Source organism: Leiobunum rupestre, chromosome 4 (genome assembly GCF_980474605.1).
Source record: "Leiobunum rupestre chromosome 4, qqLeiRupe1.1.hap1, whole genome shotgun sequence".
In the NCBI taxonomy this organism is placed as follows: domain Eukaryota; kingdom Metazoa; phylum Arthropoda; class Arachnida; order Opiliones; family Sclerosomatidae; genus Leiobunum; species Leiobunum rupestre.
The window spans coordinates 33,347,494-33,362,540 of NC_143387.1; the positions used below are offsets into that span (position 1 = coordinate 33,347,494).

Sequence of the window (15,047 nt, forward strand, 5' to 3'; positions counted from 1 at the left end):
CTATTACCGTTAAACTCTGCAAGTTATTGGCCGCATACCCTCGAAGAAATTGCGTGTCCGCGAGTGCCGATTTAGGTTGCAGTAAAACCGTGTTTGGAAATTTTACGCAAATTTATGTACCATCCATACAGAGCTATTCTTCGGGAAGGACTGATTGATGAGGATTTTCAAAGACGTTACGACTTCCGCCACTGGCTGCTCATTGCGGTGAACGACGGACCCCAATTTGGGCGCCATGTTCTCTATACCGACGAATGTTCTTTTTCTACAGATGGTCCTATCAATCATCAATATTATCACCTATAGCAGGACGAAAACCCTCACTGGGGATTCGAACTTCATCACCAAGTTCCCGTCCAGGGCTTAAATGTTAGGAAATCGTTTGATTGGTCCAGTGTTCTTGCCTCAAAATCTCAACGGCCAGAACTATTTGCAGATGCAACCGATGACCATATTATCACAAAGAGGTAGCTCAATTCCCGGACCACGAAATTCCGCACAGATACATCGGAAGAAATGGTCCAGTTCTTTGGTCTGCAAGGTCTCCCGATCTGACACCGCTTTTTTTCTGTGGGGATTTATCAAAGAAAGGGTTTACGCAACTCCGCTTGAAACGAGAGCTGAACTTCGCCGGAGAATTGAAATTGCTTTGTCAAGAAGCAACACCAGGAATGATAGATCGTGCATGTGATGATATAATTGTCCGAGCTCAAGCTTGGGTTGCAGCCGATGGGGGGTATAATTGAACCCCTTTGTAAACAATTATTTAGCGTGTTTGTAAACAATTATTGTATTTAATAAAACTTGAATAATTTTTCTGAACGTGCAAACTATTCTGCGTGTGTGATTTTTACGTTTTATTAAAACTAGTACAGGTATTCCTTAATTGGAGGTTTCCCTCGATTCCCATGATACGTGAATGAGTGCAAATCTTTGCCATCTTTTTCCCGGATCAAAGTTTATTTTGGCTTGCCCAACTTGTCAAGTTTTCAAGTCACGTTTTCCAGTGAAAAATAAGTCTTTTTCCATCGAACCCAAGGTATTCGTAGGTTTTAGATGATGCTCTACAAGTTCGCAAATGACAAAATTGATCTAGCACCTAGTGGTGAAAAAATAATTTTTCTATAAGTGTCAAAATATTTAAAGAAAATGATGAAATATCACCAATCAATGTCCTAAAAATTACTTGCCCAAAAAAACCCTGTATAGTTGTAATTCATACAAAATAGTGTAGAACTTAATTAGTGTTACATTTGATACAAAACTAAAATGTATTAAAAGCTAAAAATTTCCACCCCTTCTGGACCCCCCTCTTAGCATTCACTTCCTTCGGGCCCTCAGCTAGTTGTGTGTTTCGAGGCACTCCACCCCTGTAAGGCCCCCCTGCCCCTTTTCCCCATGCCAGAATTACCGGGGTACCCTTTTCACCCCGCAAAAATAACATAAAAACTCGTCTTTCTCTCTCGTCCAAACCTCCCCCCCCCCCGCCCGTGCGACACCTCCCCCCTTTTTCCCATGCGATAATTTCTGTGGTACCCTTTCCCCCATAGTCGAACCACCCCCTTTTTCCCTCGCAAAAATAACTTAAAGAACTCGCCTTTCTCTCTCGTCCCAAACCCCCCTCCCCCCAGTAAGGCAGCCTCCCCCTTTTCTCCAATTCAATTCAATTCAATTTTGGTTTATTTATTTTTGTTTACATTTGGTGGTTGAGGGCCAAGTCGATAGCGACTTATAGCCCTCAGATAATTGTTACATCTAGTTTTAAACATTTTAATTAATTAATTATTTTAACAATAATTATAAATAACAATATAAAAAAATACATAAATCATTTAAAAAAAAATTAAACAAGGTTTAGCTTTATACAATTCTTTATCTTTCTTTTTATGGAATGATATGTCTGGCACTCTTTTAGGTGTTCATATATAATATTAAATTTTTTTACACCTTTGTAAAATATAGAGTTAATCTTTTTAGTATTTAAACAGAAAGGTGTTTTAAGGAAATGCTCAGAACAAGTAATTTTTTTAATTTGATTTTTTTCAAACAATGGATTTTTTTCTTTTTGTAAGTTACTATAAATAAATTTTATATTACAGAAGTCTATAATTTCTGTTATTTTCATAATTGAGCATTTTTTAAAGAGCTCAGCAGACGGATGTATCCAATTAACATTAAAAATATTTCTAATTACCCTTTTTTGTAAAATTAAAATTCTATTTAAGTTCCAATGGCAGATTCGCTCTCCCCTCATGACGAACAGAAACAAAAACGCTCGTCCCTGAGCCCCGATTCCCCTCTGCCCCGCGCTGTTTATAGTCGAACCAGTGGTGTAGTCCTAAAACAAAAAGAACCGGGGCGATACCTGGGTACGGCCAATTTCGATTTCGCGCGTAATCGAAGTTGGCTGTACCGGTCGCTATAAATGTACGTCCAACTTCGATTTTTAGCGTGATCGAAGCTGACCGTACGTAGGTAACTATTTGAAATTGTTATGGTATTTTCCTGCGGGCAAAATATATAATAAATCCACACACCCTTTTATTCGAGAAAAATGATTAATGAAATAGATAGAAGTGAAGAGAAGCACATTGTGAAAAACTAAATGAAAAGAGACTTAAAACGGTTTTAAAATTCACAATTTATTTATTTAAAAAATCCAACGTTTCGGAGGAACTGTTTCTCCTTATTCAGGGATTTTTACAAGTCTGACAGTATAATGGTAAGACTTTGGGACGAAAAAATATTTATGCGCTTTATACATATAGTGGCTACTGTTCTATAGCCGCGAACGTTTTTTCTCGAAGGCGAGTCGACCGTCGAAGGGTTATAGGAGCAACGGGCTCGATATCTTCGTTCGCGCGCGAGGCTACTATTGTCGGAATGGGGGATTCTGCGAGAGGAGGAATTGGTTTGTTGTGTGGCAGAGGGTGAGGACCTTAAAAACATTTAAAACGTGGAGATAACGTGGATAAGTTAAAGGGACCATCGTCACGGTTTAAACATTGCGCAGATTTATTTTTTTAAATTTCGCTGGATTCGCGTACATTAAAATGGGTTTTATGAAATTTTGGTTGAGCTAGTATGTCTATTGAGTCCCACCTAGCATTATGGCCAAAAACACGAAGGTGTTCGCTAAGGGGAGAATTATTGTACGGGTTGTGTATATTTTTGTGTTCTTTAAGCCTTTGATGAAATGGGCGACGGCATTGCCCAATGTAATAATCACCACATTCACAGGAGATTTTATAAATAATGGCCTTGTCGAGGGGGCAGTTGGTTCTTTGTTATTACATAATAAAGCTGACAATTTGGGTGGTGGGAGATAAATACGATCGAGACCTACTGATTTAAGATTTTTGGCTAGTTTTTGAGAGAAGCCAGGATAAAAGGGGTTACATGCTGGGATGAAAGATTTTTTACGTTCTGAAACTACAGGAGCTAGAGTTGTTTGGAAACAGACGGTATTAGAGAATTTTTTTGATATTTTCATTATTATGTGATCTATTTGGGATTCCGAAAAAGAATGATATAAAGCTGTGGATTTAACTAATTTTAATTCGGAGGAGAGGAAGGAAGAATTTGAGGAAATGGTGAAAGCGCGGTGAATTAATGTTGATAGAGCACTTATTTTTTGGGAAGGATGGTGGCATGATTTCGCGTGTAAATAAGATAAGGCATTGCAAGGCTTACGATAAACTGATGTTTCAAATTGGAGGGTGGTCTGGTTGTTATGTATAAGAATGTCAAGGAAGGGCAGTTCGCTGTCTTGTTCAGTTTCTATGGTAAATTGAATGGCTGGATTGATTAAGTTTAAATGATTGTGGAATTCAGAAAGACAAGCTAAGCTATGGGGCCAAACGAAAAAGGTATCGTCATAAAATCGGAAAAAACATTTAGGTTTTTTGGGGACAGAACTGAGGGCAAGTAATTAAAAATTTTCCATAAAGGAATTACATAATAATGGGCTTAAAGGTGAACCCATGGCCATGCCATCGATTTGTTTATAATACTCATTTTGAAATGAGAAACAAGTGTTATTTACACATAAACGTATTAAACTAATATAATCCGAAATTTCACAATCGGAATATAATTTGGAAGTAATTAATTTGAACTTAAGACAATCTATGGTAGCATTTGTGGGGGTTTGGTGAAGAGATTGACAATAGTAGCCTCGCGCGCGAATGAGGATATCGAGCCCGTTGCTCATATAACCCTTCGACGGTCGACTCGCCTTCGAGAAAAAACGCTCGCGGCTATAGAACAGTAGCCGCTATATGTATAAAGCGCATAAATAGTTTTTCGTCCCAAAGTTTTACCATTATACTGTCAGACTTGTAAAAATCCCTGAAGAAGGAGGAAGAGTTCCTCCGAAACGTTGGATTTTTTAAATAAATAAATTGTTAATTTTAAAACCGTTTTAAGTCTCTTTTCATTTAATGAAATAGAAGCAAGGCGCGCCCTGGCAAGTTGAAAAAAAGAGGCAGGGCGCGCCCTGGCAAAATGGAAAAACCAAGGCGGGGCGGCGCCCTGGCCCGCCCTGGCCCGACTACACCACTGAGTCGAACCACAAAACTAACGAAGCGAAAGACAATCACGGTCTCTACAAACCTTGCACGGTTTCCTTCTATTCCGCTGAAGCATTTGGGGGGGGGGGGGGGACGTCGCTGGCGCCTCGCTATCTCTGCCTAATAGGCTAGTCGAATCACCACCACTAACAAAGCAAAATGCAGTCCCGGTTTCTCTCTGTCCCGTGCCGCCTGTGTCTTCGGCTCTTCGCCCGGGTCGCCGCCCCGCCTTTGGTACCCTTACTGACTAAGAAAAAACACAAAAAAGGCTATAGTTGCGCCACTAACGAAGCGAAAGGCTGCAGCTTCTCTCGCCGTCCCGCGCTGTCTTTCTCTTCGTCGCCCCGCCTTTGGCTTCATGACAGGCTAAGCAAACATTCCAGAAAGCTCGGATGTACGACGACGACCGACGTACCATAGTCCTCTATGTTGTTCGATTGTACTCGGGGAACCAGGCTCGTATATCAAAAGTTATTTTAGCTTTAAGATTTCTTGCCAGGACCAAATCATAGCTAGTCTTTATTCACTTATTTTAGTCAATCGTCGCCAATAATTGGTTTACTAATTATGTAAAAAATCCTGAACACATCAGATTCTGATCTCCTATTCTTCCACTACCAGTGATTGGGTCACCCAGACAGTTCCAAGAAAAATACTTTAATCGGGTGACAATACAGGGTGTCCACTAAAAAACGATCCAGGGCGAATATCTCAGAAACCGTTTTCTCTAGGAATTTAAATTTTTTATGTTACGTAGCACGTGCAGGGGGCCAAAGAAGAATGATAACCTCGATGACCTTGAACCATGTCTTCAAGGTCATTCAAAAACTATCTCGAGAACCGTAAGTGTTAGAAAGTTGGTTCCAATTAGAAAAGTGTTCCCCGTCAAGTTTTTTGCCTACATAGCGTGAACATGATCGAATTCGACCTATAGTAAGTCTAGAAAATTTTTACCAAAATCACAAAGGTCGTAAAATATTTTTACCAAAATCACAAAGGTCGTAAAATATTTTTACCAAAATCACAAAGGTCGTAAAAGGGAAAATTGCAAGACAGCGCTAATAACTCCAAAACAAGTCGTGCTACATTATCGAAATTTGCTAGACAATCGCATCATGGTAGGATATTTTAATATTTGGAAAATTGTATGACCTTGAACCATGTCTTCAAGGTCAAAAAAAAAATTATCTCGAGAACCATTAGGTTTAGATCAAAATTTCCAATTAGAAAGTTGTTCTTCGTCACATTTTATGTATTAATAACTTTAAATTATAATTTCTAATTGGAATTTTTGATTTAAACCTAATGGTTCTCGAGATAATTTTAGTATGACCTTGAAGACATGGTTCAAGGTCATACAATTTTCCAAATATTAAAATATCCTACCATGATGCGATTGTTTAGCAAATTTCGATATTGTAGCACTGTTTTGGAGTTATTAGCACTGTCTTGCAATTTTCCTTTTTACGACCTTTGTGATTTTGGTAAACATTTTCTCGACTTACTATTGGTCGAATTCGATCATGTTCACGCTATGTAGGCATAAAACGTGACGGGGAACACTTTTCTAATTGGAACCAACCTTCTAACACTTACGCTTCTCGAGATAGTTTTTGAATGACCTTGAAGACAGGGTTCAAGGTCATCGCGGTTATCATTCTTCTTTGGTCCCCTGCACGTGCTAATTAACAAAAAAAATTAAATTCCTAGAGAAAACAGTTTCTGAGATATTCGCCCTGGATCGTTTTTTAGTGGACACCCTGTATAATACACCCCGATGTTTTATGCAAAATTCTGAATGGCGAGTAAATTACTGAATTGAATTATCGAAAGTGCTAGGATTTGTCCAATAGTTCCATTGGCCAAGTCAGTCCTGATAATGTTTTGAACTATTTTTTATTTTGGCGAAATGGTATTGCATCGTTTTGCATCCCGATTATTTTGTAAATGAAATTTTTAATGAAATGTTAGCACATGATTAGAGTTTAATCCTCCAGGGGCGCCGATCAAAATTTTTCCCAGGGGGGCCCTGATACCACAAATATGAAATTAATATGAAAACATTGAAATTACAATATTGATATTAACTAAGACAGCTTTAATAGAAAAATGTTTTTGAACATTCTATTTATAGTAGAAAATATTTTTCTGGTATCACATTTATCAATAAATGAATTAACAGCGCTATCCAAATCAATGTTTTCTGTATATATGTGTAGGATAGCTAAATCGTTCAGTCTTTCTTGGCCAATAGTATTTCTTAAAACCGTTTTTATCCTTTTTAAGGCACTGAATGATCTTTCCGCCGTGGCAGAGCAATTCAATTCAATTCAATTTTTTCAATTCAATTCAATTTGTTTATTGTTTTTTTTTGTTTTTTTTTTGATATATACATTTTGTGGTTGAGGGCCAAGTCGATAGCGACTTATAGCCCTCGCATAGTATAGTTAATAAAATGTTTAATAGTTTTGTCAGCTCTGGAATCAGCGTTTTCAGAGAATCTAATCACAATTAGATTAATTAAATCTTTCAAAATAAATATTAACACCCACAAGAGTATATTTTAATTTTATTAGACAAAAATTAACTTTCGATTTCTAGCACCCACAACTCACTAACGCTATGTCGCTAACGAAACCGAGGGGCTAACCAGGGTTGGCAAGTTTTAAACAAAATGTTTAAAACAAGTATTTAAAACACGTTTAAAACAAATATTTTAAGCAAACACCAATTTGTTTTAAACGTTTTAAACAATCTGTTTTAAACATGTTTTTTATACGGTAAATTTTCATTGTTTTTTTTTGTAAGATTTTGGTTATTCAATATGAGGGAAAAGGTAGAAAAAACCATTCCAAGGCTCTAAGAAAGGTAAATTGTATTGATAACGGGTAGTTGGATTTTAAGATTCTCTGAAAAGAACGACTGAAAGGGCTCGATATGATTTGTAAATTTAATACCAGTGCAAAAATCCTACGAACGCATTGAATTTTGTCTTTTTGTTTAAATAGAATGTATATAGCTGCCAATATACATCTATTTGGGACCCTACCTATGCGCGAGATAAAAGTAGGGTTGCTGTTTAGTCGGTCTGGACAGATCGGGTTAAAACCGACTAGGCGGCACTCCTAGATAAAAATTAAGGGATTTCGGTCGATTTTTTTGAAATTTTATGATGTGATGGAAGTCTTAAGATTATAGAGGTATCTAATTAATTTCTTATTTTTTATAACATTGTTTATTTGTGATGATTTATGTTTGCAGACGTGCACATTTCAATAAACCAAAACTAAAAACAATGTGTGGATAACTAGCTATTTTCCCTTTTCTTAGTACTATGCGACCGAAAATTCCAGGATGATAGCTATATTAAAAACCCTACTACAGGTTAGGTAGTATTTGCATGGGGCATCGAAAACCCTAAGGCCGTCAATGGTTGGTCAACAACGCTTAGCGAAATTCTTGGCTCGTTTAAATAAGCGTGTACTCTTTGGTTCTTCTCCCTGTGAGTTTATTTATAATTATTAATTACCCTAAGTGTGCCAATAGGAGCCTTTCCCACAGAAAATCTTCAATTAGAGCTTGTTCTAAACAGACCAAAGAAACGTAGGACTCGCGAATTCCGTTCAAGTACCCTATATGGTATTTTTAACGCTCGCGCCGCAGACGCCGCTTCGCAAACACATTACGTAAATTTCGTCACTGGAAAAAATGACGTCATTTACGTCACTTTCGTTAAACAAGGTATCATTGAAAAATGCATCTTATTGACACACTTAGGGTAATTATGCCACTTATGATAATACGTTTAATGATACGTAATATTTCTTTACATGAGTTTACTCGTGAGTCTGATTCATAAGTATAATGAATAGTTTAAAACGTGTTTTAAACATAGATTTTTAATGTTTATTATGTGTTTTTTATTGTTTGATTTAAAAACAGTTAAAAACAATGAATCTTGTTTAAAACAATGAAAAACATTGTTTTTGTTCTTTTTGAAAAAAACAAGGATTTTGCCAACCCTGCGGGCTAACCACGGTCAGATGGCCTGTACACTGATGACGCGTACTCAACACTGATAAAGGTACAGACTCTATACATAGTTTGCACCGAAGGGAGGGGCCTATGGTCTCCAAGGAAACTGGGAGGGCGATCAAAAATTCAAACCATTTCGCGCGTAGCTACTAAATAGGTAGCCATTTTGTTGGTAATCTCGTCAAAGCTACAAAACTAATTAGATTTATGCTTAAAAATTTTAAATGGGCCCTAAACAAAGTCAGATAAGATTCTAAGGCCGGGTTATTTAAATAAAATATCAAATTACGACAGAAATATCTACGAAAAGAAGTTGACAAAGCTTATCAAAGTTAGGCCTTTGCGGTCATCCTTTTTACAATTACCTTCGCTATCGAATAAAATAAACAATTTTCGCTCTCCCTTGGTAATTGAACTACTCGAACAATTTTTAACCAGGCAGATAACCATTTTTAACGTGAAACTAATTTCTTAATCATTTGAAAATAATTAAAATCCGCAAACAGACGATTGAAACTGTTAACCCTCCCGTTTTACTAAGAAATCTACACCCGCAAAATGGCGGCATAGAATCGTTCATTCTTGCTCAAATTAAATATTTATTCTTGGTTCTTATATCTATACTTGGAACTGCGTCATTGATGACGTAGGGATGCAAACTATGTAATACATAGTTTGCATCCCGTATTTTGAAACGGAAAAACCCGATTACTATCGTTAAATCTTGGTTAAATCATAGACGAGTTCTTCGTCTATGGTTAAATGATGGCGAACGCTCCCTGTAATAAGAAACAAATAACGAAATACGTTCTTAAGCTTATTTAATGCCAAAAATTCCACGTATTTCGTTATTTGTTTCGTATTAAAAATATCATATTATTAATCCAAGATTTAACGATAGTAATCAGGTTTTTCCGTTTCAAAATACGCAGTAGATTAAACCGAGGCTTAAGACTGGGAAAGATTCACCGCCTTAAAATTTTCGTCTACTTTAAAGAATAATTCTGAACGAACCAATGGATGAAAAGTTATGAAACTGCTTTTAAATAAACCTTGAAACTTATTTAAAGTTATATTTATAATTCACTGATGACCTAATTCGCGAAAAGTATTAATATCGTTCCGAATTACAACCTACTTTCTAAAATCTCATTTTGCTTTCTAATACGCGCGTTGACAACGCAAACTTTACCTAGACGAGCAGATGTTTGATTATCTACATGGCGCATTAAAAATATTATTTTTGAATGTTATAAAGCAATAAACGATTTTTCAAGACGATTTTATATTACATTTAAGTTCATATAAACGGGAAAATTATTATGTTGAATATTTCTTATATCATTTGGTAGGTTGATTCGCTCGCGTTCTATTATTAATCCAAGGTCGAACAGTCTCATCGGTGTCGTGTTTTCTTTTCAAAGCATTGATACTGGTCTTTTGGATTTATTCTTTACGGCAATCAATATGAACTTAAATTGAAGTGACCCATTATTCCGACTTTCCTATCATTTTGTCTCACACAACCTTCACAATAGCTTCATTTTCAAGCGATTTATTGCAAAAATAACAAGAGTTAGCTGGGTGGTAAATTTTAAACGCGGATGCGTTTTAAGTCAACGAAGGCGCAAAATTGTAAGACGCGTTTCGGGTACAACGTTAAAACCGCGAATACGACACAACGATTGCTCGCATGCGAAATGTTCATAGCACATTTTTTGTGGGAAATAGCCGGACCCTAATGTTCATAATCGGGTTTATAGCCGTACATACAATACTAACGTAGATATTCGCGATAAACCATTACTGTGCACCGGTTTCCCCCATAACCATTGCTCGTAAAACAACTATTTCTAACAGTAACCTCTGAAAAGATATGTTTTTGTTTGAGTAATTACTCCTAAAATATTTAATTGTGGAATTTTGAACCATTCTTCATTTTTTATTAAAAAAAAACTAGCTTTCTATGATTTGAAAGAAACGCGTTTTCTAGTACGTTCTTAGCGATTGGAAATTATGGTAAAAAGAAAACTATTTCTAACACTAACCTGTGAAAAGATATGTTTTCTTTTGAGTATGTACTCTTGCACGATTTGATTACGCAGTTTTGAGCCATTCTTCAACTTTAATTAAACATAAGTTACTTTAAAGATTTAAAAAAAACCGCGTTAGCGTCGAGCTAAAGTCGGCCATTTAATTTAAGGCGAAATAGAGTGTTAGTTCACCAGTTTGGCACCGATGGCGTAACTTTCGTTGCCAGCCAAAAGAAAAGCATGGGCCAAAGGCAGGGTTTTTTAAAAGTTCTAATCGGAACCCGCGACCAAATTTCAAAAATCGTTCTAGTTTGTTATCCATTTTTATGCTACCTAGGATGTGCCCGAATATCCCTGAATTCAGCATAGAAGTCGGAGGTTTGGGGTTATATTTCTAAATAAAAGCTTTTAACAAGCGTCGACTAAATATGCGATAGACTGGCTTCGACTGTCCGTCACCGGAGTTTATAAAAGGTTCATACATTAAAAGTTGTATCTTCCCTGAAAAAAATAAATTATCCCATTTCCCAGGGGGGCTCTGTCCCTCCAGGATGGTTCCCAGGGGGGGGGGGGGGTGGCCCCCACAGGATCGGCGCCCCTGTAATCCTCAATACATTTTGGTATTGTTAAAATCCTATTACTCTTTAGAATCCAAATGTGTTCAAATATTTACTTAATCTGCCATCTAGAATTTTTGCCAAAAATATTTCTTTAAAGCAATGTGAATTGTTAAATATTGTTTCCATCATGGATTAACTAACTAAATAAATGTTTCCATCATTGAAATATTTCGAAGGAGCTAGAAGTAGAAAGGAGAGATGAATCATGAAAATGTTCTAACCACAATATCACTAATACCATCTTAACCTTCTGATCTTTATTAGTAATGATTAAATAACCATAAATAACTATATTTAGTACAATTTTATTTAATTATAATTGGAACTAGTCTAAAAATAATAGCTTCGGAAGTTTCGGTAATTTTTTGTTGTAAATTTCTGGTAACACTGCTTTTTTTTTAACTAGGATTTCACTATAATTTTTCGTCTTAATTTTTTTTTACGTTTTCTGTAATTTTATGAAAGTTTCCACTGATAATATTAGAACACATTAAATATGGCAGGAATTAAAGGTATGTAATTTTGTAATAATAAGGGAACCGAGGGAAATCTATAAAGAAAAAGGGTTAATTTAACTTGACATTAGCAAAGGCTTAAAAGTAATATTAAGTTTATTATCATGTACTGAAATAATGTGAACCTTTCTTATGCTTTCTTCACGGAAACTTTAGCGTGAGTTAATCTAAAATGAGAAATTATATTAATATTCTGCTCACTTTTTAATCAATTGAAATTTTAGGTTAATTGGTTTAGCATTTTCTGGCTCGATAGGAATGACGTTATTAGTGTTGGGTTGCGCATTACCTCTATAGTAAGTTGCAGTTTATTTCTTATACCATTTTTGCGTACTTTCTAATAATGGTTTGTGTGATACAGCAATTGGTGGCCTTTTTTTGTTTTAATATTCTACGCATTAGTGCCCCTTCCCATTTTGGTATCTCGTCGATTTAGAGATGATATGGGTACAAGCAGTGCGAGCCATGAACTGGCTATATTTATAACAACTGGTATAGTTGTGTCCGCATTTGGGCTTCCTATTGTTTTGGCCAGAGTTCAAACAGTAAGAATATACTCTTATTTATATCATAACAGTTATACCCACTTAACTACTTTGCTTTATGTAATATTTCAGATACTTTGGGGCGCTTGTTCCCTAGTTTTATCAGGAAATGTAGTAGTTTTTCTGACGATACTTGGTTTTTTCATTGCTTTTGACAATGATGATATGGACTACAGCATGTGGTGATCGTGAGAAAGCTTTAATACGAAGATAGTCTTTTTAACTGTGAACATTACAGTTTTAACTTAAAAATGCTAGTATTTGAATCATTTTTACCATTTATGGTTATGATTTCCTAGTAATTTCTCTTACAACTACTTTTTTTTTAGTTTGCTGAGCGATAAGGTATACAAGCTCTTTAGTTTTTTTTGGTAAAATATGATCACTGTATAAACTTTTATTAATAAGCATCTCAGTCTTATTAATTTTTACACTGTAGTTTTTGTCAAACACATAGAGGTAATATTCTTAAACTTGATATTATCCAATAATTATTCGCATTTAAATATTAGACAAATTTCATATCGTTTTCTTTTTACACGATTGTAGTTGTTGAATTACGAAGTAAGTGTATGTGTTGAATCTCCTGCATTTTTCTAAATAAGGAGGATTTTTACTAATTGTGTCCTGGAATATGTACATTTTTTGTAAATACGCTGTAAATAGAATTTGAATCTAACTTTCTAATAATGTTGTAACTAGTTAGATCTCTGGCTGCCCCATAAGTATTGGGGAAGAAAAAATATGAATATGGCTGTCCTCATTAAAACCCATTGTTTTAATGTTCATTAATAAATTGCATTATTAAAAACTTTAAGAAATGTACAAAATTTATTAATCTAAATCACTATGCAATTTAAAATCAGATTCTTGTTGCGGGACACGTTGTAAAGGGTGTCCCAATAGCTTAGCCATGCAACTATGCATTCTAGTTACATTCGAAACAACATCTAATACGTAATTCATGCAACGCGTATCAAAATCCAAAAAATGCTGAAAGATTTCCTGAGATAAAATATATTATTAATAATACATATATTAATAAACTTTGGAATTTTGTTTACTTCACACTTATTTTCCTCCGATGCATTATCGTGAATGAACAGCACATCAAAAAAGAAATATTTAGATTGTTTTAATTCCAATTGTAATGTATCATTTTCATTAAAGTTGGGAACAATATTAGAACGCCCATATATGAAAATAGTACGAATTATATATGGTGGATTTGGGTTATTATTTGGTATTCCCTTATCATTTCTAAAAAGAAAATTTTTTTGTTTAAATAACGTTAAAATATTTTAGTTTCATTATTTTTAACATACATGAGCTTAAAGAGACTGTTTATATCAAAAGAAGTACATGGAATGGTTTCAGTTATTTCTTTCAATTCCTTTTCAATCACTGATGGATCAGAACTAAAATCTGACACCTAAAAAACAAAAGGTTAATCATTACACAGTTCACAATAAAATGTAAGTTTCAAAAATACCATGGTAGCATTGTCAAGGAAAATAACCAAAGCAAATTCATGCTTAGGGTTGATCATGTGTTTATTATGAATGAAAAGTCTAATAACTTTTTTCGCCAGTGTTAGAGCAGAAATGCTAGATCTAAGAGTAAAGCTCATTTATTAAAACTGCAGAGCATGCTCTATCATAAAGCAGCTGAATCCTACTTTACCCACCCATCTGACATATGGAGAGTTTTATAAGACATGGCATCCGAAATGTCTAGACATAACAACTGAAATAAGGAAAATTAATTATGTTGGCACCCACCTTTTCTTAAATCTAAATCATTGTTTACAATTCTTTCTGTTGCATTAAATTTCATGCTACATGAATCGACCACTAGTTTAGATTCTTTTTCTGACTCTGTTTTACATCCATTCACTAAGGTTTCCGCAGAGAGTGTTGGCAACTTTTCATCAGTTTCATTAATTATATTTGGAGAGTCATTGCTGCTATCCTTCGTTATCTCTCCATTCTGATTCACTGCTTCCATTTTGTTAATAAATTATCTGAATATACGAAAAAATATATATTTTTACAAATATCAGTAATTATTATTTAATTTGAATATCAAGCGCGAGCGACTATTCTAATATAATTGAGTGATTACACCATCTAAATGGCATCTATGATGTCATTGATTACTAAGCCTTTAACTGAAACTGGAGAGTATCCTCAAAGGGTATCATGTGGGGTCGAAATAAAGGTTTACAATTTACAAATTACAAGTTTTTGGTGGGGGTCGAAATAAAGGTTTACAACTTCAAGTTTTTGGTGTATATCATTGAGTTGGGAATATATAACTAGAGACACAATTACGGCTTCAGAAATCGGGGTTTCGCAGGACAAATTCTTCACAGCCCGTAAACTTTATCATTCGGCGGGGGCGCCTTCTATCTTTTCCAAAAAACTATATTTTTGCAAATATCGTCTGCTTATATACTTTTTTGCACGTGCTCACGTGTATGTTAGTGGTAATTTGAATTTAGATATTTAAATTACTGGGAAAAAACTCAAAATAACTTTTAATATTCTGATTATAATAAAAAGTAAATATTGTATTATTCTAACATAACTCCAAACATAACTTTTGGCCTTTGAACAATATCAATTTAGTATTTTCCTAATGCACCTTCTCATTAATATTCTTCGCTATTTTACTGAGTCTTAAGTCGGTTTAAAAGTTAATTACTTTAGGGACGGGGAAATTTAAA

General features: G+C 35.1%; 2 protein-coding genes across 3 annotated transcripts; one reads left to right on the forward strand and one right to left on the reverse strand.

Annotated features, from left to right (window-relative positions):
* The first annotated feature begins 11,837 nt into the window (after positions 1-11,837).
* LOC149947481 (leptin receptor gene-related protein) lies at positions 11,838-13,342 on the forward strand. Its single transcript, XM_090172341.1, has 4 exons — positions 11,838-11,931; positions 11,999-12,070; positions 12,136-12,319; positions 12,392-13,342. The coding sequence occupies exons 2-4, from the start codon at positions 12,033-12,035 to the stop codon at positions 12,503-12,505; spliced, it is 336 nt and encodes a 111-aa protein (XP_090028467.1). The 5' UTR covers positions 11,838-11,931; positions 11,999-12,032; the 3' UTR covers positions 12,506-13,342.
* On the reverse strand, positions 13,121-14,553 carry LOC149947482 (BRISC and BRCA1-A complex member 1-like). Of its 2 annotated transcripts, none has more exons than XM_090172340.1 (6): positions 14,129-14,553; positions 14,007-14,065; positions 13,812-13,932; positions 13,645-13,751; positions 13,384-13,579; positions 13,121-13,324 (listed from the first exon to the last, which is right to left on the reverse strand). In XM_090172340.1, exons 1-6 carry the CDS (start codon positions 14,324-14,326, stop codon positions 13,154-13,156), a joined length of 852 nt encoding a protein of 283 aa, XP_090028466.1. In that variant the 5' UTR covers positions 14,327-14,553; the 3' UTR covers positions 13,121-13,153. The 2 variants fall into 2 exon arrangements, with proteins under 2 accessions (XP_090028466.1, XP_090028465.1); XM_090172339.1 differs by having other exon boundaries at positions 13,998-14,065.
* Between the last annotated feature and the right edge of the window lie 494 nt (positions 14,554-15,047).